This window comes from Copadichromis virginalis, linkage group LG4 (assembly GCF_057382275.1).
Source record: "Copadichromis virginalis isolate Kocher_CV1m ecotype Utaka linkage group LG4, C_Virginalis_male_GT1.1, whole genome shotgun sequence".
Classification (NCBI taxonomy): Eukaryota; Metazoa; Chordata; class Actinopteri; order Cichliformes; family Cichlidae; genus Copadichromis; species Copadichromis virginalis.
The window spans coordinates 22,630,067-22,653,783 of NC_140621.1; the positions used below are offsets into that span (position 1 = coordinate 22,630,067).

The 23,717-nt window shown below is 40.8% G+C and overlaps 1 protein-coding gene and 1 long non-coding RNA gene across 2 annotated transcripts in view; one reads left to right on the top strand and one right to left on the bottom strand.

Moving 5' to 3' along the window:
* Window positions 1-1,703: 1,703 nt before the first annotated feature.
* LOC146711407 (uncharacterized) lies at window positions 1,704-16,936 on the bottom strand. Its single transcript, XR_014920161.1, has 3 exons — window positions 15,614-16,936; window positions 6,521-6,688; window positions 1,704-3,153 (listed from the first exon to the last, which is right to left on the bottom strand). It is a non-coding gene; the product is annotated as an uncharacterized LOC146711407 (long non-coding RNA).
* The window catches only part of abca3b (ATP-binding cassette, sub-family A (ABC1), member 3b), a 34,482-nt gene continuing 18,863 nt past the window's right edge, over window positions 8,099-23,717 (top strand). Inside the window, exons 1-8 of the mRNA XM_085454259.1 lie at window positions 8,099-8,383; window positions 9,334-9,432; window positions 11,362-11,605; window positions 18,990-19,117; window positions 21,069-21,234; window positions 22,003-22,262; window positions 22,349-22,465; window positions 23,343-23,463. Coding sequence (XP_085310385.1) covers window positions 9,379-9,432; window positions 11,362-11,605; window positions 18,990-19,117; window positions 21,069-21,234; window positions 22,003-22,262; window positions 22,349-22,465; window positions 23,343-23,463 — 1,090 coding nt within the window. The 5' untranslated portion in view covers window positions 8,099-8,383; window positions 9,334-9,378. The remainder of the gene's footprint in view (window positions 8,384-9,333; window positions 9,433-11,361; window positions 11,606-18,989; window positions 19,118-21,068; window positions 21,235-22,002; window positions 22,263-22,348; window positions 22,466-23,342; window positions 23,464-23,717) is intronic.

A 23,717-nucleotide genomic window follows, 5' to 3' on the forward strand; every position in this document is an offset into this window, starting at 1 on the left:
TGGTCTGTCAATCACCACAAGATCTAGAGACTTGGCTCAAGGAGAAGTAAGGGAAAGACGAACGTCTGTATATGAATAGAATAGAAACATGCCTTCTATTGTGTTACATTTCATTTACATGTTTACAGGCTTGCAGCAATTAAATACCTCCAGTAAAGAGACTCACACTCAGCTCTGATACCACTGGAAAATAACTTGCCTTTCCTCAGGACCCTGGTACAATGGTTGCCATTTCAGCTATTTTTACAGTCTCCTACAACGACCTATCTCAGATCACGCTGGATAGTTGTAAAAAGTGAAACCTCATGGATATGTTTTGTTTTTTGGGGGGGTGTATTGTTTTGGTTGCTGATATGCACTGTCTGTACAAGAAGTAAGCTTGTATTTTGGTGAATTTCATACATAGGTGACCACTGTCATCTACTTAATGGATCGTCAATGATTGTTTGCCTTCACGTTCACTTTTGTTCTTTGCCAAAGGTACTGTGGTGGTGTCTGTTTTACTCGTTTCAGGGGCATCTACCTTCAGAGAAGCAGAGCTGTGAAATGACTCATTTGGTGAACTGCATCCTCTGTAGTCTTGTAACTATACACCAGTTGTGCTGTGTATAAATTTTTATTCTGTTTTAATGTTTTGATCAGTGTTAAGACCTGTAACACACTAATCACATCAGGTGGTAAATGTTGGGTTTTTCATACACTATACATTTGTGAAGTTTTGCCAATGACCAAGAACCACCAGCCGAACAACTATTGTGCAAATGTTTGGTGTTGTGTGGTTGTAACTTATTTTTGCGCAGACCTGACACAGCACCCAGCACAACACAGAACTCTAAGATGATGTGAAAAAGTGCTTTACTCACTTTTCTTTCTTTCTCCATCTGTATAAGGTCTAGCACTTTAATTATCACAGAAGGGAGGGTGGTTCAATCAATGTAACAACTTTCCACGCTTGAACAATCAGTACTAAAGTGGTTTTTAATGCATTAGTGTTTCTGTCGTTGACGCAAATGGAAGTTGTTTTTTTGTTGTTGTTGTTTTTACACTAAACAAGTTTTTGTTTTTTGTCTTTTCTTTCTGGGGTTTTCACTGAATTTCATCCCACATTCAGGAGGACCAGTACATGATGTTGAAAGGATTGTGACTGACTGTAAATGCATTTTAAACTGTTACTTCAGACTGGTTATAGCCTGTGTTGTTTTTTTTTGTTGGTTTTTTTTTTTAAATGTACATAGTGTTTTTATGTATAAATGAGAAAAAAGAACAAAGAAAATGCCACTACTTGAAATTTTATTTGCTTCATTCCAAAAAAGGCAGTTTTCTTTGTGAAATAGTTTTTAGTGTGTTCTCAGTAGACATTTGATGTGAATATGTACTACTTTTTTTTTTACTTTTTTTTTTTTTTTTTTTTTTTTTTTTTTTTTTTTTCGTTTTTCAAATAAATCAAGACATCATGGCGCGTCTAAGTGTCACCTTTGAAGCACTGCACATTTGCACAGTAAAATCTTATTTCACATTATCTAGATCTGGGTTGGTTCTGCATTCTTTCCCACTCCAGCTCCCAGCAAAAAAGATGGTAGATAACAGTGTAATAAGGCTTGTATCGTTCTAAGTCTAGGTGCGCATTGAACGCAAAAGAAATTGGCCCCCACTCACGCACTACTCAAGAAAGAAAAAACAGGATCACCCTTTAAAGTGCCGTTTATTTGCTTCAGCAGTGAGCAATGCCAAAAGAATATACAAAACTCCCTAAAGGTTCCTATGCTTCCCTATACAAAAGAAATCAAACCAAAAGACAGTTCACTTACCTAACATTCTAAAAGAAAAACAGGAGAAAACTGAATCAACAAAAAATGGCTTCTCACGCCTAGCAGGCTGCTGCAGTGAACAATATATACACAGTGAAAAAAAGGTACACAAATGCTTCTTTACAAATTTATTTACAAGATCAAAGCTCTAACGCCAGACACACACACGAGGTTAAACTTGCGAGTCAATTGGTAAAAACACTTTATGTAACAACAAATCAAAAACACAGGCTCTTTGTTGGGGTGGTGGAGGCTAGGAGAGAGGGGTCAGGTGGTTGTCATCTGGTGGTTAAATACTGGAGGTGATCAACCAATTGTCCAATCCCAGGGCAGGAACAACCTCCACCCAACAACTCAGCAGGCACGCCCAGGTGTCCACCCCCATGAAAGAAAAGGAAAAAACTCAGAGCCATCCTCTTTTGGGAATAGTCACACATAAAACAAACACTGATAACACTGAATCATAACAGGCTGTACATCAGAAAGAATTTAAGGAAAAAACATTGGTGCAGCCCACTTAGTAATGGAGCCAAGGATGCTTGTGCTCATGATTATTTTTTATGCCCCTTTTCTTGTGATGAGGTAATTATTATATTTATCATAGCTGTTTTTTGAAAGCTCCTAAGGTGTAAACTACAGGTGATCTAAGAAGAACTTCAATTATTACTAAAAGTTGAGTTGTCAAGATTATTTGTAAATTGGAGCTCTTTTAAGGTAGGATTCAAAATGTAATGCAAAGTATTTACATGTCTCGGCTATTAAATAGTGCAGCTATTTTCTCTGCAGCACAATTACCCATTGCATGGTATGGTCTCAAACACAAAGAGTGAAATGTTACAATTAACCCCATAGTCTGGGTTAGTTGTAACATATCCTGGGGTGAAATGTAACACAATGAAATAAGGGTACTAACAAAACATTAACATGTAATCTTTGTTTATTCAACACATGAATGCACTTAGAGCCATTTATGTAGCTCTGTGTGTGTGTGTGACAGAATGCAGAAATCTAGCTTTTGAACATATTCCAACTGCCCAAAAAAGACAAGTTATGGAATTTTCTGCAACTGAATATTTCATTAATTTTGGTTGGTCTTCCTTGAGTTTGGCCTCATTGGCTCAGTGGGCATTATAACCTACAACTCGTGCACCAATTTTGAACATAACAATGAAGCTGAAAAAATGTAGTTGTTCACCAGCATCGCAATTCCATTACTTTTTATCATGGCTTACCTTGGTGTGGTTTGCAAAGTGCTTCAGAAAGATGAGGAAATCTGTTTCTTACACCCATCCTGACTTATTTCCACTACCAGTACTTCCTACTGGTCCATCTCTGACACAGTGGTCTGCATAATGTATGTGTGGGAACACAAACAGTGGAGGAATTGTGTTGTCAATGGCATTAACCGCATACAAATGCGACCAGTGAACCTCTCTCTGCTGATGTCACTGCCCCAACTTGTTTAATACAAGTTAAAGTAATAGTGTGGTAAGTTGTAACATCTGCATTATTGTTACAAATAACCCAGACTGTTGCTGTTACAACTGACCCAGACTCCTATAGCCATGAACTAGCTAACATTACAGCCAACGGCTAAAACATTAGCACTAAAGACCTACACAGAATATATCCCCATAGACATACAAATAACACAATTTAAGTTTGATGAGTTTAACTGAAAAGCAAATAATGCTATTAGAAATTGAAATAAAGTAGAAAAACTTACTTTTTGGCATACAAATTACTTTTTTTCGTGTTAAATTGTCTGTGTTTGACAAAATGTGCTGATTTTTCACATGTGATAGCAGAACTGAATTGGGCATGCACAGGATGAGTCACATCATTTGAAACTTAGCCCTGATTGGAGAAATTGGAAGTGTTACAACTAGAGATGGCACGATACCACTTTTTTATGTCCGATACCGATATCATAAATTTGGATATCTGCGATACCGATATGAATCTGATATAGTGTTTTTTAATCAACAAAACTGTTTTTTTTTAAATATCGTGCTGCATTTTGTATAAGTTCATACTCAAGTTTAAAACAACAACTACACTAAAGCTATTCTGTTATACCTGTATGCAAAAAAAATATTTCATAGTTCAGCAATACTGATCAATCTAATAAACTTAAACCTACACCATCCTCCCTATTCTGGTATTTTAAAGATCAAATCACTTTTATTGTCACATCACATGTGCAGGTACATTGGTACAGCACATGTGAGTGAAATTCTTGTGTGCGAGCTTCACAAGCAACAGAGTTGTGCAAAATACAATAATGTAAACAAGCAAAATACAAGAATGGCTACATCTGAAACTAATAAATATATGTACAATATATAATAGTATATGCATTTCTGGATGTGTATACTAAATATTTTTCTACGTGTGTGTGTGTGTGTGTACACATATTTTACAAATTAAATAGAGTAAACAATAAATAAAATATATAAAAATATACAGAGTTGAGACATGTGCAAAACAGTGGCATTACTGTACAGTATGGAGTGCATAATGTTAAAGTTCCAGTAGTGAAGCTGAGGTGTCTATGACGTGTTCATCAGTCTGATGGCCTGATGGAAGAAGCTGTCTCTCAGTCTGCTGGTTCGGGACCGGATGCTGCAGAACCTCCTTCCTGATGGAAGCAGTCTGAACAGTTTATGGCTGGGGTGATTGGAGTCCTTGATGATCCTCCCCGCTTTCCTCAGGCAGCGCTTCCTGTAGATGTCTTGGAGGGAGGGAAGCTCACCTCCAATTATCCGTTCAGAGCACCGCACTACTCGCTGGAGAGCTTTGCAGTTGTAGGCGGTGCTGTTGCCATACCAGGTGGTGATGCATCCAGTGAGGATGCTCTCAATGGCACAGTAATAGAAGGTCCTGAGGATGCGGGGGCTCATGCCGAATCTTTTCAGTCTCCTGAGAAAGAAGAGGCGCTGCTGCGCCTTCTTCACTGTTTTGTTTGTGTGTACTGACCACGTAAGATCCTCAGCCAGATGTACACCAAGGAACCGGAAGCTGCTCACTCTCTCCACAGCAGCGCCGTTGATGGTGATGGGGGTGTGTACTTCTCTGCACCTCCGGAAGTCCACTATCAACTCCTTTGTCTTTGCGACGTTGAGGGTGAGATGGTTGTCTTGACACCAGTGGGACAGGGCACTGACCTCCTCCCTGTAAGCCGTCTCATCACCATTGGTGATAAGACCCACCACTGTAGTGTCGTCCGCAAACTTCACAATGATGTTGGAGTTGTTAGTGGCTGTGCAGTCGTAGGTGTAGAGTGAGTACAGGAGAGGGCTCAGTACACATCCCTGTGGAGCACCAGTGTTCAGTGTGATGGGGGATGAGGTGATGCTGCCCAGTCTGACCACTTGGCGTCTGTCAGACAGGAAGCTAAGGATCCAGCTGCAGAGGGAGCTGCTCAGTCCTAGATCCTGGAGTTTCCTGTCCAGCTTCGAGGGAACGATGTTATTGAATGCTGAGCTGTAATCTACAAACAGCATTCTCACATACGTGTCTCTCTTCTCCAGGTGTGACAGGGCAGTATGTAGTGTCAGGACTATGGCAACATCAGTGGACCTGTTGTGGCGGTATGCGAACTGTAGAGGGTCCAGTGAGTCGGGTAGTGCAGAGCAGATGAAGTCCCTGACCAGCTTCTCGAAGCATTTGCTTACGATGGGGGTCAGGGCTACAGGTCGCCAGTCGTTCAATGAGGAGATGGTGGAGGATTTGGGTACAGGGACGATGGTGGCCATTTTGAAGCAGGCTGGGACTACAGACAGAGAGAGGGAAAGGTTGAAGATGTGCGTGAACACTCCAGCCAGCTGAGCCGGCCCCCCTGGCTAAACTTTGCTAGATCCGCCCCTGCACAGTGACCAGCGTCAGCTCCTGGTGTAGAAAGTAATATTAAATAAATTCTAACAACAGCTGATCAAGCTTAAACGTGCTGCTGTTGTTCAGCCGCTGGTTTCCTCTTTCTGGTGCAAAGTGGGCCAAAAACAAACGAGAGATGGACTCACGACAGAAAAGCCGATCAGCTGATCATTAAGCAGTTTCATGATTGAAGTAGCAGCAAGAAGAGGCAGTCGCTCCATATATCGCTTGTTAAGCTTAACGCAGGAATGCTTTACAAACATTCAGAGATGGACTTACACACTTGCTTTACTTCTCTCGGGGATAACTTTGTTGGAGATGAAATGCCGGGTAGCTAGCGAAGCTCCAAATGCTATCCAGACCACCAACAGGTCCCGCATGCCACAGCGCTCTATCACGTGATGCATACTGCTCCGACGTGCTAACGTTCTGAGGTGAGTTACGGCGTGTTGCAAGTTTTGTGAGGTGCTTTCGTGATATTTAATGGATCGGATTACATTTTTTTTTTTCTCCAATATCCGATCCAGTAATTTAGGTCAGTATCGGACCGATACCGATACGTAATATCTGATCGGTCCATCTCTAGTTACAACTGACCCACATTACAACTATCCCCGGTCTCCCCCCCCCACCCCCCCACACACACACACATATATATATATATATATATATATATATATATATTATTCATTCAAAACAGCCCAGAGCATGATGCTGCCACCACCATGCCTCACAGCTGGTACTGTGTTCTTAGGTTTGAAAGCCTCACCACAATGGCACATACCTAAAATATGTAACCCTAACCCACAAATAGCTCAAACTGTGTCTCATCTCACCATGAAATTTTTCTCCAGAAGACATTTGGGTTGTCCATGTAAGCAACTACAAATTTTAGTCAAGCTCAACGGTGTCGATTTTGGAGCAGGTGCTTCTTAGTCCATGGCAGGCTTGAGCTTTGGTTGTTCCTGGGAGGTTTCTGCAAATCCAAACCAATTTCCTGACATCTGCAGGTGACATTTTAGTTATTCTTTCAGATCTTGGCAATTTTTTTGACACATCCAAATAACTTTTGTACAATTATTTAAACTTATGGTCTTGGAATCTGCAGGTGTTTAGAAATGGCTCCAACAGACATTTGAAAGTTGTGTAAATCTACAATCTCCTTAGATCTTCACTGAGTTCTTTGTACTTTCCTTTTGTTCTGAGTGTTGGTCAATCCAATGAGAGCAGTCAAACAAATCCTTGTTATGCTGGCAAAGAGAAACTACCAGTTGTATTCAATCATGATCACTATAAGGAGTTAATAGGACTTATCCATTTAAAGACATTTCATAACCTTCAGCACCATTTAGTGAAAGATTTGAGTGTGTATATATTTGAGCCTTTATGTATACTTTTGGCTCTGTGTGGACTAGAGAAAATCCAAAATAAATTCCAACTTCTGCACAAAGTTCCCGTATATCATTACAGTTCCATATAATCATTCCACCCTGGAAAAGAAACAGGTCACAGAACTGAAAACCCCCAATTTTCAGTGACATTCATGTCCATGATGTGTGTATGAAACTGCTGACCAGAAGCATATATGTCCTTCCCAACAGTATGTTGGATTATTTTTAATGCTAAATATACAAACACAAAAGCAAACAAAAGATGCCCCCTGCACGCACACACACACACACACACACACACACACACACACACACACACACACACACACACACACACACTTAATAAAGATAAAAGGAAAGCAAATAGCTCCACTTGTTTGATACACTACATGGTCAAAACAAACAAATTTCTGTTAGATCAAAATCTTCAAAAAGTTCAAAAAAGGTCCCAAGACATTTCCAGATATCTTTGTCTTCTCCAGAGCTTAACATTCAGTCAGTGAGCTGTAACCTCAAAATAATTTCATCAGCATGAATTAAAAAAAGGAGAAGAAGCAGACATTATATAAACAATCCAAGAGAGAAGTTACTCCATCTGGGTAGTAAGTTTTTGTTGTTGTTGTTTTTTTGTCATCTTAACCTAAACTGACTTTTATATTTATTTATGCAGTTTTTGCAAGTTTCCCAACTCTGTGAAAAGAAAAAAAAAAAAATAGTGGAGCAGTACTCCTCAAGCCTGACATATAAATATAAATGCGGTGCCTTTGCGCTTAAAGACGGAAGATGATCTCATCAGGGATTACTTAAAAAAAAAGTTTAGTGGTCTTGATAGAAAGCTGAATAAATAACAAGGAAATAGTAACAATAAGGACAGTATACAGCCTCATACCAACTAAAACTATATTTAAAACTATTATTTAATCTATATTTGGTGTTATATGTGCAGCGGTGACTTTCGATCCCAGTTATTGGGATCATGTGACACCCCTATGTGGTCACGTGATATCTTTTGTTGACGTTTCTCGCTGTATTTTACATGCAATATATCCATGGGCTTATCCAGAAGCTGGTGCAATGTCATCGCCTCGCTAGCAAGCAGCAAACTCCGGAGGGTATAAACTTGCACTGGGCTGCCGGCGAATAGCTTCACTAATGCTACCGAGTATCGACAGCACTGGCGAAGCAAAGAGAGCCGAAGAGATGCTTTTGTTGTCGGTTTAAGACGATACGGAGGGACTGTTTTCACCTCGACAGGAAGAGGGACACCGCAGTTCGTGGAGTTGTTGTGCAGAAACCTTTCTTTTTGAGGTAATTGAGCGTATTTACAGTACTATTTACACTATTAAATAGTGTGAAATGTAACTGTGTCGATGAGTCAGTGCCTCAAATGTAGGAAATTGCTGTCTTTTTTCCCCCTCGGCTGCATTATTTGCATTCATCAGAGCCCTTTAAGGATTGACAAGAAGATTGACCAATCGGGAGAGCCAGAAGGCCCGGGATGGGCCAATCAGAGACGATGTCGAGGAGGTCCACGTCTTTAACTCCCTGTGCGTGGTTATTGTTTGCCAGAAAATACTAATAAGGAAATAGGTCAATGCGATAATTGAGCCCTGACTTATTATAGTCAATGAGACAAGTTCCCAGTTCCTTCACAGAAGGGTCAGTTTTATTCTGTTTTATTCGTGCTGTGCTGTGAAATAAGATTCTAATGGGACAAAAGTGTACTGTGAGACTGCGAGGACATCCTGGTTTAGGAGTTCATGTCTATCGATCGCGCTTTCTGGACTGTGTGTGTTTGTAAATGTGGTATTGCAGATGTGCGCATTCTCGTGTGTTTTGGAGCTGTCACAAATAGCTCTCTGTCTGTGATCTTATTACTCCTATAATAACCTATTGGGGAATTTCCATTGACTATTTATGTAAATGTAAATGACCTGGTTTTTTTTTTCTTATCACCTCTTTGCCCATGTGCCTCTGGTGTCTGAACAAATTTCTAGACTCTTATCATCTATTTTGTATTTATTATAGCTGTTCATATTTATTACCGATCACAGTTTGTGGAATTTCCTTTTAACTTCTCTTGTTTTGGTTTTCCTCATGGTTCTCAGAAATTATTAAAGATCATGCTTTTGATGATTGCTCAATTTCACTTCTCTTTTCGAATCTGCTGTTAAATAGAAACTCAGAAAGAAGTCATTACAGTTTAGTAGAAGGTAAATCTGGAATGAAAACCTGACTCGCTCTCTTTCTGTCTCCAGCTCCGACAGAAGGCAGCTTGAACTGTGTCCTATGTACCCTTCAAAATGGCCATTTTCCAACAATTTGGACTACTGCTGTGGAAAAATTATCTTCAGCAGGTGAGTTAAAAGAAGGTGTACCACTTCTAACCTGCCTCTATGTCCTTTTTAGGTGCTGATATTCTTCGCAGCACCATTGTGTATTGTCAGAAGTAGCAGTGTTTACAGAGGGGCCGCCTGGATTTACAGCACTGAATTGATAGCAATATGAAAGCTCATAAATACAGTAAACTGACTAACAGTTAGTTTCATGAACTTAAGATGTTACCCAGTGGGTTGAAACCTGTTTAAGCTCAGAAATAGACAATATGTTTGTACAGTTTCTAGACTGGTCAGCTTATTGGTGGCTATCACATGCGTTTCCTAGCCTTATATGGCTGTCTTCGGGAGAAGTCATGGTGTATATCTTTAGTTATTTCAGTTTTTTTTTCTTTCAACATAGATCATGAGACAAAAATCATTACAGCTGGATTTTTCTATTGTGTTTATGGGAACAGCATGTGATTACATTCAAAGCCTGTCAGTTTACAGAAGACTGGAAATCATTTTTGCAATACAGAGTGCTTGATTTATACTGGCACAGGCTATTGGTACAGTTCTGTTTGTGCATTGTGCTCTGTAGCTCTTGTACACTTTTGAACATTAATACCAGTTGATGATTTCACAATCCTGCACATTTTGAGAAATGGCTTTTGCTTTCTGCTGCATAGCTTGTGTGCTCTGAGGGCTGTTTCTCCATCACCTATTTGTCTTTCACCTGCTGCTCCAGCTGTTGCCTTGATTCCGTTTGCAGAACACAGGCGCACTATATAATTTAATCTGTCTTACAAAATCTCATATATGATCATATTTGACTTTTACAATGAAATTCACAGACACAGTAGCTTAGGCCTGTTAAAGCCCACAGCAAAGCCCATACATTTCTGGTTCATCCTGTTTTTTATTTTGTGGTCATCACCCCCATGTTGATTTTGACATTATTTTCTAGTTAAGTCTTTTAAAACTTGTAAGCAAGCGAGTTGTGTAAGCAAGACAGATTTCCCACAACTATATGCAGTCATGAAACTAAGTACACACCATGATTCAGTAGTTTTTAGAACCTCTTTTAGCAGCAGTAACCCAAAGTAATCATTTTCTGTATGACTTTATCAGTCTCTCACATCATTGTGGAGAAATTCTGGTGTATTCATTACAATGTTGCTTCAGTTCATTGAGGTTTGTGGGTGTTTGTTTATGCACAGCTCTCTCAAAGAGCCTGCTACAACATTTCAGTCAGGCTGAGGTCCGGACTTTGATTGGGCCATTGCAACATATGACTTTTTTCTTTGTCAGCCGGCAGCAACCTGCCAACCAGTTTTGGCAGGTTGCTGCTCCACACCAGCAAACTGCCAAAACTGCTGTTGTTACAAAGGTGATCATACTTGCTGATGATCAGTTAATCCAGTACATTTTATTAGCAGCATCTGGCTGCTTCCTACCCATGGGAGCAGTAAGGGGACACTACAGTTCACACTGACTTTTTTGCATGACTATATTTTACTCTGTGCTTGCATTCATTCTCCTAAGTAGCAATTTGGATTTATTGCTGAAAGGGGAGGGTGTAATATTGAGATTGAGATTAATGTCCTGAAACTGTCCAATGCACTTTGTACTTCAATCACTCAGCAAGCGGAGTCTATCACGTAAATTACGTTTTATTTTAAGTGTCTGTGAAATTGTCTCATTTCACTCCATAACAGGGTAATAGGAATAAACCGATGCCCCAAACCCCATCCTGATTCAAATGATTAGTAGCTTGCATTATCATAGAGAGGTTTTTGCAGAGCGGTTGTACATGTTAATGTCACAGTATTTTTCCATTTTGGATGACCTAAGGGAGAGTTTATTTATTTCCCAAGATGTGTTGCCTTTATTAAAAATGATCAGTACTTTGTGTTTCTGTATGCACTTGATACCAGTGTTAATACTCTCCCTCACTCTGCTCCCCAGAAACGACAAATCCTTGTAACTCTGGTGGAGATCCTTCTTCCCCTGCTCTTCTCCTGCATCCTCATTGTATTGCGCCAGAAGGTGTCTTTCAAGGATTACCCAAATGCTACAATCTATGAGAGCTACTCAGTAGAAACACTACCAAAAGATTGGAAAAACTTACAGCTGACATATGTGCCCGGCAACTCCAGCGTGGTGCGTCAGGTGGCAGAGGATGTGCAAAGAAGCTTGTTCCTATCCTCAGGTGGGGAACGAATGTCGTATAACATGTAAAGATTTGTTTAAGAAGGAATTTTAATCCAAATGTAGATCTGTGAAAAGTAGGTCAGAAAATATATTCCATCTGCAGTTGATCAGTCAACAGCCAAGATTTGATTGGCACCAAAGATGATCAAAGGCATTTTTTTGTAAAAATACATCTAGATTTGAATCAGAAGGTATTCACGTGTCCGTCTTTGTGTTTAGCTCTTTCTGAATGTGATCATCCATCAGCCTGTTTGTCTCATTAAGGTATAGTTTGACATTTTGGGAAACCTTCCTGAAGATTAGATCAATACCAACTCCACTGTCTGTCTGGTAAACACAAGGTTACAGAATGCAGCATGTTAGTTTGGCTTTGCGTAGAACTAAAAACAGGAAAAGAGCATGAAATCTACCCTCACCTCTCAACTAAAGCCGACTTATAAACATTAAAATGCGTCTTTCCCATAATTCCAGTCTTTATAGTGAGCCGACCTAACAGGTTTCTGCCTTTAGTATTTATTTTAGTACAGTTTCTTGTCAGATGAAGTAAAAAAACAAATGTTTGCAGGAACATTTATTGCCAGTAAAACAAACCCTTTAGCCCTGACACCATTTGTAGTTGAGGACAAACCTGGGAATACTTGTTCTTCCAGAAACAATCCTCAGAAGGGCCACACCCTGCTCACGACCAAACGGTGTCAGCTTAGAGTTTAGACAAGGAAATGAAAAGGACACACACTGTAGCTCACATGGCTGCTCCCCCGGGGACACGTCTTTTTAAAAACTCAGGCGCTAACACACATCTGCCCTGTGTGACCAGTTATTCAGATAAACATGCAGACAGCCTGACAGACAGGTGTACAAACAGGCTTTTTGCATATTTGTTTTCATTTTGACTGACAATTGGCACGACGGGCAAATGGCTGCCGTGTGAGGTGAGCGGAGAGATACACAGGTAGCCAGAGATCTGTGGAACTGCTTCCCTGAACACAGCTATTTGAGATCTAAGCTCAGCTGTTAATAAATAATTTAACTAGTCTTAGCACTCAGAGGGGAAGGTGAAGAGGGGGTGATCAAGGCTGAATCACTGATATTTTGTTTTTCCTGCTGTAATTCTACAATGTTGTGCCTAAAATGAGGGATTCTTTTAAACAGATAACACATTAATTAATAATTAGAGATAAATAATGGAATTATTTGTGACTCCGGTCATGAAATTGTTTATTTTCCAAAATATTGTGAAATGGTGTGTTACAAAACTATTTTTCCTTCCTGTCATCATTTAAGAATAATGCTTCCCTTTTTAAAATTTGCAGATAATCTACTTCTTTTAAAGCTTTAAACACATAAGTGAACAGTTTTAATCAAGACAACAATTAATAAAACCTAATCTTACTTTATCAGTTAAATCACTGTTTTTTGAAAATATGCAATTCCAACATCTTTATGTCCTCAGTGATCTGTTTTCAGGGTTATTGAGGTTGTCTCTCGTACACACTGTTTTACCTTCAGTCTCATGTTCTCACGCTCCAAGCAGACCCTCCTATAAAAAGAAGAAAGAAAATGGTTCTTTCTGCCAAGTTAAGTCTGAACATCTGGCCTTTTCACATTTCAGCATCACCATGGACACATAAACATCATATTATGCACCTGAGGAACTGAAAACGCGGTGGCTTACTGTCATTAGGGAAATACCCGTGTGTTCGTTCGTGTTAATATCCTATTGTTACAATCTGTTTGCTAGAAGCTACAGAAAGTCTTTCTAATGCTGGTAAAGTGAACTGCTCTTAGGAGTAGCAGTGGGCGATATAGCCTCAAAATTATATCTGGATATTCCAAGAAAATGTGCAATATTATTGCAAATTCGATGATTTTGACAAATTTTATTGATGCAGGCAGCAGCTTTTGTAAGTAATTAAAGGGAATTTTCCATCTTTCTTTTGCAGTGAGCATTGATGACAGACTGCCAAATTTGTAGTGTGAATCTATTGAAACAAGGTGCCAGCAGCAGCAGCCACAGGATTATGGTGTATTAGTAGTCACACAGCATTATATCCAGTGACAAATGCAAGCACAGAGTAGCCTACGAAGAGTTCTCCTGTAATTCTGGAGGAGATGCACAATATTGTCACATAATAAAACTGCAAAATATTCTCTTCCCGGGATGTTTTATCTTTGTAAACAGCTGCTTAAAGCCCTGGTTTTCAACCATGTAACCGCATCACTAATTTAAATCCACCATTTGCTCTTCCTGACATATGGACTGAAACTTGTGATGGTTGGTTGAGTCATTGGTTACTTTTGGGTTGTACACCACCAGCTGCTAGCATCATACTCGATGGTGTGTTTTTTGCCAAGTGGTGAAACACATTTGTTGTTTCCACCTTTAACTGGAACAGTTTCCTTGCATATTTTACTGGATAAATACTGTTTTCTGTTGGAGGTTGTTGAAGTAGCTTCCTTTTTAGGAAGAGGTACATGGATCAATCTGAATACTTGCAGTACTGGCCTTGTATTTACTTGTTATTGAATTGATACCAAACACTGCATGATCGCACAGCACTAGGTACTAAGTCTTCAACATAGGGTGACACATGGCTCTTGTTATCTTGTCTTGTTATTGTGAACTAGGGAACATAAACATAGCTATTGCTATTGCAACCTCAATATGACACATTTAAATCATGTAAGAAATATTACTGGTATTATCGCAGATAATATAATATGGTGCAGTCCTATTTGGAGAAGACCTATGCTGGATATTTGTTGACTATATTTCCTGGTTTTCATTGTACAAACTGACCAATCACAGCAAGACTTTTTGGGGACTAGATAGTAGCATTTCAGAGGGTGTAAAGCGGTGCAGAGAATAAGATATAGATATGTCTATATGTGTCTATATGTCTATATATATGTCTATATATATATGTCTATCTATCTATCTGTCTGTCTATCTGTCTGTCTGTCTGTCGTGTTTTATGGGCCGATGGATTTTTTTTTTTAATTTTTTTTAGGAAGGGTATATATAATGAAAGGTGTTGGATTGGCCAATTGGTCATGATCGACTCTGGGCTGGACCAATTACAGCCGAGGAGGCCGGATGCACCCTCTCCCTTGTTTAGCAATCACGTGATTTTCGCGCATTGCATGCCGGGAACTCGTGGCAAAACAATCCAAGTACCGCATCAAATGCAAGCATTTGCAGCACCGCAAAACGTTCATTCTCCGGTCCCAATGCCTTCTTGTTTTTTCTTTGACGCACAAAAAGGAATGTACAAAAACAAAAGGAGAATAATGCCGGTCCGTACAAAGACAGACTCGACGAAAGGACAAAGAAAAGATATGAGGAAAAAATCAAAGGAGTGAAAGGGTTAGACCCTTACGAGCACACAGAGTGGACAAAAGACATTAGCGTGCTGCCCAACTTTCACCACGCTCATATTTATAATTATACGGTTCTTGGAGTGAGTGCATGCACTCATGAAGTTTAGTAACTTCAGGTCACTGCAACAAGCCCAGGTACAGTTTACCGACGGATGGGTACAGGACCTTGAAATGCACCGTGTAGAACGAAAGACGATCGTACGTACAGAGTTTACCAGTCTCACAAATCGTCTTCATAAATACACATTCGTTAACAGTTTATTAATATAACCTTTGAGCTCAACGGTAATTAATTAGTAGTGGAAATAATTTCTGGTAGCATTACAGAAATGTAGCAGTGACAATAATATTGTATGCTGTAATCGTACTGGACAATTAGTGATACAAAACAACTGTTTATGTTTTTGTCAATGTACCATGGTAATAACAGAAGCGAAACGCAATATTGTGTCAGGACAATTCACTATTTATGCACAATAAACACAATAAACAAAGGAGCATAGCACAACAATTTCTGTTCAGCGCCAGACTTGCTTGTAACCTATATCACCAATTATGTTAAGAAAAATGACTATTAACTACTACAAAACTCTGACCTTTGTGGGAATGCTTGGAGCAGACTAACCTGTGAGCTGGAGTGTTCTGAGACGTTATATTTGGTATATCCAGACCATCCGTCGGCTCTTACTTCGGAAACATGGCTTAAAAAATTTCTCTTCAACGACTTAGTTGACCTGGATGACTGAGAACCTTCACAGACTTCAACGACTTAATCCGATAAAAAAAAAACGATCTCTTTACCCGTCGGCTTCCCGTGGCTGTCATGCAACCGGCTATTGCAGTTAATAATACAACAGCTTCTTGTCATTTTTTGGGTTTCTTTTTATCGCTGTGTAACTGAGTTCAATTGAAAGCCTGCGTGCGCTAGTACCTCTTGCCACAAGTTCCCAGAATCCTTTGCGGTTTTAACCCTGAATGACGTCACATTTTCAATCTTTATCCTGGTGGGCCGGTCTCTAGTCAAAATGCCCGGGCCGATTTTTTTGTCCCAGTCCAGGCTTGTTTACACAGGTGCACATAAGTGGTCCGCATGTGCGCATTCGCTGTCAAAATAAAAGAAGCGCACCAGATAAGAAGTTGCAACGCAAGTTTGCGTCCATATAAAAAGCACTGTTTTTGTCCGCTAGAGTGGGATTTTCACGGCACATTCCGCACCACATCTCTGTGCGTTCATCATTTGTTTGAAGCCAGCTCACCTCCTGCAACCACTTTTCCGAGAATACGTGCTTCTTTTGTGGTTTCTTTTGTGGAGGAACACCAAAGTAATTGCTTAAAGGAGCTTGCTTCTTCGACATCTTTAAGAGTTCTAAACAAATGTCTGTCCTCCCAGAAAATATTATGTACGCAAACACGCGTCGCAACCTCATATATTGTGCTCGGTTTTTTTTTTTTTTTTTTTTGGACAGCGAATGCGCACCTGCGGACCGCTTCTTCTGGGCTATATTCTCAGCAGCATATTGTAGCGGGTCAGAGCTGTTCGGGGTTCTGTTTGTACAGTTATGTTTTGTTTATGTTGCCATAGTGACGGGTGACGCCCTCTCGCGACGGTGTGTCCTTCCGGGGTCAGAGGGCGCCCTGTGTGTTGTTGTTGCTGTGCGGTTGCCGCGCTGAGCAGTTAGCTAGCGGCAGTGTTCTTCTGCAGATGTCAATAAACGGCTGTGCTCCCTGGCTAGCTCACGGGAAGCAAGACCAAACGACACCTCTGTCTCCTCCTTGTCTGAGCTCGCCACATTGGTGTCAGAAGTGGGATGATGGTGGCACCCCATGTTCTGACCCGAGTGACTTTTCCCCCGCCGGTCGTGACCGGCCGCTGCGCCAAAAGAAGGCACCTGGACATTTGCAGGACTTTGTGTGGGGTTAGGTGGGGGCTATGTAGCGGGTCAGGGCTGTTCGGGGTTCTGTTTGTACAGTTATGCTTTGTTTATGTTGCCATAGTTACGGGTGACGCCCTCTCGCTGCGACGGTGTGTCCTTCCGGGGTCAGAGGGCGCCCTGTGTGTTGTTGTTGTTGCTGTGCGGTTGCCGCGCTGAGCAGTTAGCTAGCGGTAGTGTTCTTCTGCAGTTGTCAATAAACGGCTGTGCTCCCTGGCTAGCTCACGGGAAGCAAGACCAAACGACACCTCCGTCTCCTCCTTGTCTGAGTTCGCCACAATATTAAACATATCAGGTCCCCATAAGGAGAATCATGTGCTAACGGCTGTCTAAATGACTCGGGTAAAGTTTGTAGCATGCATGCTTGTTGTTTTTGTCTGCTTCCACTTGTCTTTGCACTAGGATGATGTCGGTGTAAACGTGCAGTCATATTCGTTGTGTCTGTGAAGGTTCTCAGTCATCCAGGTCATCGTAGTCAAAGGAGCTTGCAAAGAAAAGCGTCTGGACTTCTTTAAGTTGATATATATATATATATATATATATATATAATCCCATAGCAGCTGGATAGCGTAGTGGTTAGACTACACGCCTTTGGAACAGGACGTCGCCCGGATCAACAAGGTCCGCGTCAGGTGTTGAGGAACCAGGGCACCCTGACGAAAAGTGGGCTACTGGAACAAGAAGGCATCGGTGGGCAAGAGACGAAAACAGGGCGTTGTTGGAATGCTACTACGCAAGTAACCCCGGCGGAAGGGGCTACATGAATAGGATGTGGTGGTCCCCGTGGTAATCGGAGCACTAGGTGCGGTGACTCCCAAGCTAGGCGAGTGGCTCCAGCAGATCCCGGGAATAACATCGGAGATCTCTGTCCAGAAGAGCGCAGTCCTGGGAACAGCTAAGATACTGCGCAGGACCCTCAAGCTCCCAGGCCTCTGGTAGAGGACCCGAGCTTGAAGGATAAACCGCCCGCAGGGGCGTGCTGGGTGTTTTATTTTATTTTTTATATGAGTTCAACTTGAACTCCAGAATAAACCTGAGGATTTGAAGGGCTAGTTAACCCAAATTCCTAAACCTTACAATTTTGTCAAAGACCATTAAGTGGTAAACTATCAGCACAGCTGCACTGTCATGGCTCGCACTCTCACTTCAAGTGGTAATTGACAAACCTGCTGTTCTAGTACTTTGCACTAACCAGCTAACTGTTCCAAACTCTAACCATTAACTTTAGCTACTTGTTTTGTACTGTTTAGTGTAATTTAGCCAACAAGTATGGCTATTACATGGCTAATTATTGATTCATTTAAAAAAATACTACACCTAAACTAACGCTTACTCTTTAAACTGTCTCTACTTGCTTCGAATAATCCGATTTTTCACTAATACAACTGAGCTAACCCAAAATCTTCCCATGTATCTATTTCTAATGCTGCTAGATGGGAATTACTGAGTTATACTAGTGGTAACCATTTGAGGAGCGTGAAGGATGTCAGGTGAATATGTGAACTGTGTCTTTTGGCTGATTGCCCTTCCTCTTTATCTCTGTGCAAGTGTTTATTTTATGATCATGAACCAGATTTAACCCCGAGACCTGTGTGTAATCCTGACGCTCTTTGCCAGGCGCAGAATACCTTCATGCTTGCTTGATAAGTGCAATAAAGAGTTCAGCAATAAAACCGATTTAATCAACAGTGAAACTACATAAGAAAAGGTGGTTTAGTCTTATTTATGGTGCTGTGACATCTTTTTTTGTGTTTTGAACCCCACATGTTGCTCCAATTTTTTTAAAGTGATTTGTCATCTGTGTCCCCCCCCCCCCCCCCCCAAAAAAAGAAGCATATTCCAGTGCACACTTGTCTTCTGGGGGACTGATCGGTTCTATTAATAATATTTGTGACAGAATTTGGTATGCTGTCCGCATCGTGAGCAATTTCATGCCTGTCGGCAAGAAAGGCAAGCCGCAAGGTCAAGGAGCGAGACAGGTGTGAAAACACCTGTGTGCATGAGATGAATACCAAAACACAATTCATCTAATGTTCTTCGTCTGTGTGTGTGTATTTGTCCCTGTTCCAGTGCGTGGTTTTGAGACAGAGGAGCAGTTTGAGAACTTTGTGAGGAATGACCCTCAATCAAGAAATGTGCTGGCTGCTGTAGTTTTTGAGCATCACTTCACGCATGATGATGAGCCCCTGCCCCAACAGGTAAAATGCAGCGTACACACTGACAGACAATTCCAGAAGATTACTTTGTTTTTACAGCGTTTTACCCGCAGTACCTGTTAAGGCACATTTATCTTCTTCCTGAAATTCATTCATTTGCCTTACCTGTTGAGAGGTGGTAGTTGAAAAGTCTGACCAAACAACCTTTAGTTTTTATAGTGAAACCTGATGGTGGAAAGATGCATTTAGAGGGTCACGCAGTCTAGCACTGTAGGAAAAGCTTCAGCTGACTCTGATGAAAAAGCCTGACAGGCTTAAAAGGCTTGAAAGCTTCACATCGCTCACTGTAAAGCCTTCAAGAGACGTACTCCTACATTTTAGGGTGAATCATTTAAGAACAAAATGTCTCTTCAGTCGTACTGGATTACGCTTCCTCTGTGCCTGTCTCCCTGTGTGTCAGCCACATCACTTCAGTACAGCTTGCCAGATTAAACCTTAAAAAAATACAGGTGACAAAAGGAAGCGTGAGACATGCACATCTCTTTAATGCTCACCTTTTACTGGCGGTTTTCTCTTTCTTTGTATAATGGGATTCACAATCAAAGCAGTGAACTGTTAGGCTAAAGGAAGGCACTCGTAGATGTCAGCTATTCTTTCATTTCTTTGCAAGAGACTACAGCTACATCCACATGTTCACGGGTATTTTGGTAAGCATCATCTGTGAGTAATAATGACATAAACGACGTTTCAGATCACTGAAAATGGAGCTTTTGAAAAAGTTAAGCCAGGGTAAACATTTTCAAAAGCTGTGTTTCTGTATTTACGTGCAGAGAAGAAAAACTGAGACTTTGACTTGCAACATTAAAAGTGTATGTTTTTATGTCTTTTTCTCATGTCAGACTGTGCCATGTCATTGTTTCTGTGCTTCTGATTGGCCAACATTTCCTCATGGTTACGGTTATATTGCCATTTTTGAGAATCGTGTGAGAGTTCTTTCTTTTTTTTGCGTTTTCATGTCAATGGAGGAACTTAGAAAAATTTCTGTTTCAAAAAATACCTTATCATGGTGATGTAGCCTAACACATTGACAGATGGGTGGATGGTAACTTGGGGACAGGCGAACAGACACACTGCACTGTAAACACACATCTGTCATAGCTTCGCCTTAGTTTTTATTTTTCTTTAATGTACAAAAGCTCTATATGCGCTTTATTTTGAAAACAAAGCACTCCTAAATTAGGATAGTTTTGACCCCTCAGTGTATATCAATAAAAACATGGTTTGAAAGCCTGGGTTTTTCCAAGGCTAGCCCCAGTAAGCTGTATAGGCAGAGATCATCCTCACTAAATTCAGATGCACACCCAGTCATTTTATTTTGGAAGCATGCCTGAAATGTGAGAGTGTAGGAGCCAAAGATGATTATGTTTAACATAGATCAGTTTCTAATATTACTTAGTTTGAGTCTGCCCCATCTAGTGGTTGAAATTGGTGTCGAGAGGACATAAAGGCAGGTGATGCTACCTGGAGTGGGGTGGCTGAAACAGGAATACACAATCTTCGACCTCACAGATCTCCTCGTCAGATATTGGCCTCTACTTGCGCTGCTTTTGATTTCAGACAATCCTTAGTTAATCTTTGTAATCCCTGTTCAAGTTTAGTTTGAAATCATGGATACTGTATGTGTTTATTACTTCAAATTAATAGCGCTTTATCTCAGTAACAGCGCTGCTCTGTGGACTTTGGATTATTTTGAATGTGAAAAGTCAGGCGTTTGCTAAGCCACTACAAGTCGTTTTCAGAAGGACATTAAATAACCAGTACAGACAGAAATCTCTCAATGGCTATATATTACTTGAAAATGGAAAAATTGTTAAGGACAAAACCACTGGAGGTGCTACAGTTGTTAAATTCACTGCACGACTTGAGTGTATTGCTTAGCGTATCACTCTACTCTTCATTAACGTCTGTTCTCTTTTTGCGCTCTGACATGCAGGTGAGCTACCACTTGCGCTTTACTTTTTCGCCACGCAACGCCCCGATCTCGGAAAAGTCTGAGCTGAACCCCAACAATGACTTAGACTGGCACACACACAGTCTATTTCCCCTTTTTCAACTGCCAGGACCAAGAGAGAAGCACTTCAAGGAAGGGGGAACACCTGGTGAGAATTCCTATTGTTTTAAAATGCTGTTTTAAAATGTTATTTTTAAATGACACCTAAAATAGTAGGTATTTATTTTTCTACTTAGAGATTATGCCTGATAAAAAGCTCTTAATTCTTCGACTTTGAGTGGAGAGACAGCCCTGCCTGATCAGGCTACATTTCCATGGCAACCATACCCCTGCACATGCTCAGCATAATCGGCGTTATCTAGTTTTTGGCAGGGCACAGTGTGCCCACCAATCACTTATGGGGCATTTTCAAGGCGTTAAGAACCCTTCAGGAGGCATGAGTTGCTGTTAATCTCATTTTCACATTTGCCCGTCAGCTGGTTTAAATAATACAGTAACAATGGAGGATGCATTTTCCAGTGTGTCCCAGCAGCCTTTTATTTCTCCTTAAAATGTTTTTGTCCTTAAAAATTGTTTGCAGCTAAAATAGAAAGAGAAGGTATACTCCAAAGCCCTTCTGACAGCATAATAAAAGTGACATGCTTTTATCATTTAGAGTCACATGAATATGGATTTCCAGCCTCCACGTGCATAATAACTTGTGATTGCAGCTTCAAGTTTGTTACTCAAGGCTGCTTGTCCATTCTCATGTCAGCTTCTAGAAGGAGGTTGGAAAGCTTTGACCTTGTGGAGCAGGTCACATTTTAAGTGGGCTTAAAATGCCCACTGAGTCATTTCATAGACGCTGATTACTGATGGTGTAATGGTGGTGTTAATATATTCTATTAAGTGCTGCTGCTTATTTTCTTATTTTAAGGTTATTACAGAGAAGGCTTTCTGGCAGTGCAGCATGCAGTGGACCGAGCCATTATGCACTCTTACAACAGAACCGCTGCCTCGCACCTGCTGCGTCCTATCAGAGTGGTCATGTCACGGTTCCCCTACCCTGCTTTTAAATATGACGTCTTCATCCTGGCTATTCAGAACCAGCTGCCCTTACTACTGGTGCTAAGCTTCACCTACACCTCCCTCAACATAGTACGAGCTGTGGTGCAGGAAAAAGAAAGGAAGCTCAAGGTATGTTTTACGAGCCTCTGTATGAGCTGGAGGAGTAATAAAATTGCCAGACTCTTTTAACCTGTGCTTTTTTTTGTGCATTCTAGGAGTACATGAGGATGATGGGTCTCAGCAACTGGCTCCATTGGAGCGCTTGGTTCCTCATGTTTTTACTCTTCCTCTCCATTTCGGTGTTTTTTGTTACTCTGCTCCTCTGTATCCAGGTGAGCCAGTGTTAAAAAACTGTCTTTGCTTACTGCACATTCCCGCCTGTGATGCCTTTAGCATAGCAAAAGAAACCATGGTACACATACCAGACTAAAGGTAAGAAGTGTAACGTATATAAACGCCGAAAGTGTCAGCTTCAGGTGATGATGAGCTTGTCCTGATGTTTCTAAACAAAACAAAATAAATAAATGGAAGAAATGGAGATTCTGAGTTCATCCAGTTCTCAAGAGATGCCAGGAATTTCATGGTTTGATCCAGGAGTTGTATCACAGCCACTTTCATGCATATTTCAGCATGTCAGTGGGGCAGTTTGAGGTCTTGTTGGCAGAGTTGTAACCACATCTGAGAAATTAGTAAAATAATGTCTGACCTGGAGGAGCATCTGGGTGTCTGAGGTAAAAAAGCATTATTTTACTATTTGTATATTGAGTGCTGCTTTGCATTTTGAGCTATGAGCATGGCAAAGAGAAATGGCAAACAATTCACAAAAATGAAAAGGCAGCCCACATTTTCATGCACTGAGCTGATTCTTTAAAGGGGATCAAACTCATTTTAGTTAACAGGCTCATACATCCCAATTAAATCTCAAGTGGGCTTTTCCACTAAAGCCAATACAGAATAACCTATAAAAACATTTATAAGTTGAAAGGCTGCAAAAGGCTGTAAAAGTGACACAGCTGATCTATGCTTACACAGGACACATTGCTTCCTGGTAGAAAATGCAGTAAAAAGCCCATAAATGATGCCCTCCAGCCCAAAAAGCTGTGAAGCAGCTATTAGGCTGGATGGGACCCTTTGGCTGGCCTATGTTTGACACCCTCGGTTTAAAGATTATAAATGTTGTGATTACTCAGACCCAATCTCGTATTTTAGGTGAGCCCCAACGGAGCGGTGCTGACCAGCAGTGACCCCACGCTGGTCTTCGTCTTCCTGCTCGTCTTCACCGTGGCCACTATCAATTTCAGCTTTATGATCAGTGCCTTCTTCTCACGAGGTGTGTGTTTCTGTCACTCCACTCATTTCTAAATGATAATATAATAATAATAATGTCTCTTTTTGACTGCTGCTGTCTTGCTTTGTAATGTATGTGCGAGAAAGAACTTTTCACTTCATTTCCTGAAATGCATGGTGTGTCTCTGAGACCAAAGTTTCTGCTTTGTTCCTTTAACTTTGTCTGCAGAATGCACACAGCAGTAAAAAAGAAAGCTATGTTTTATTTGTTGATTTGCACAGAATAATTGGATTTCT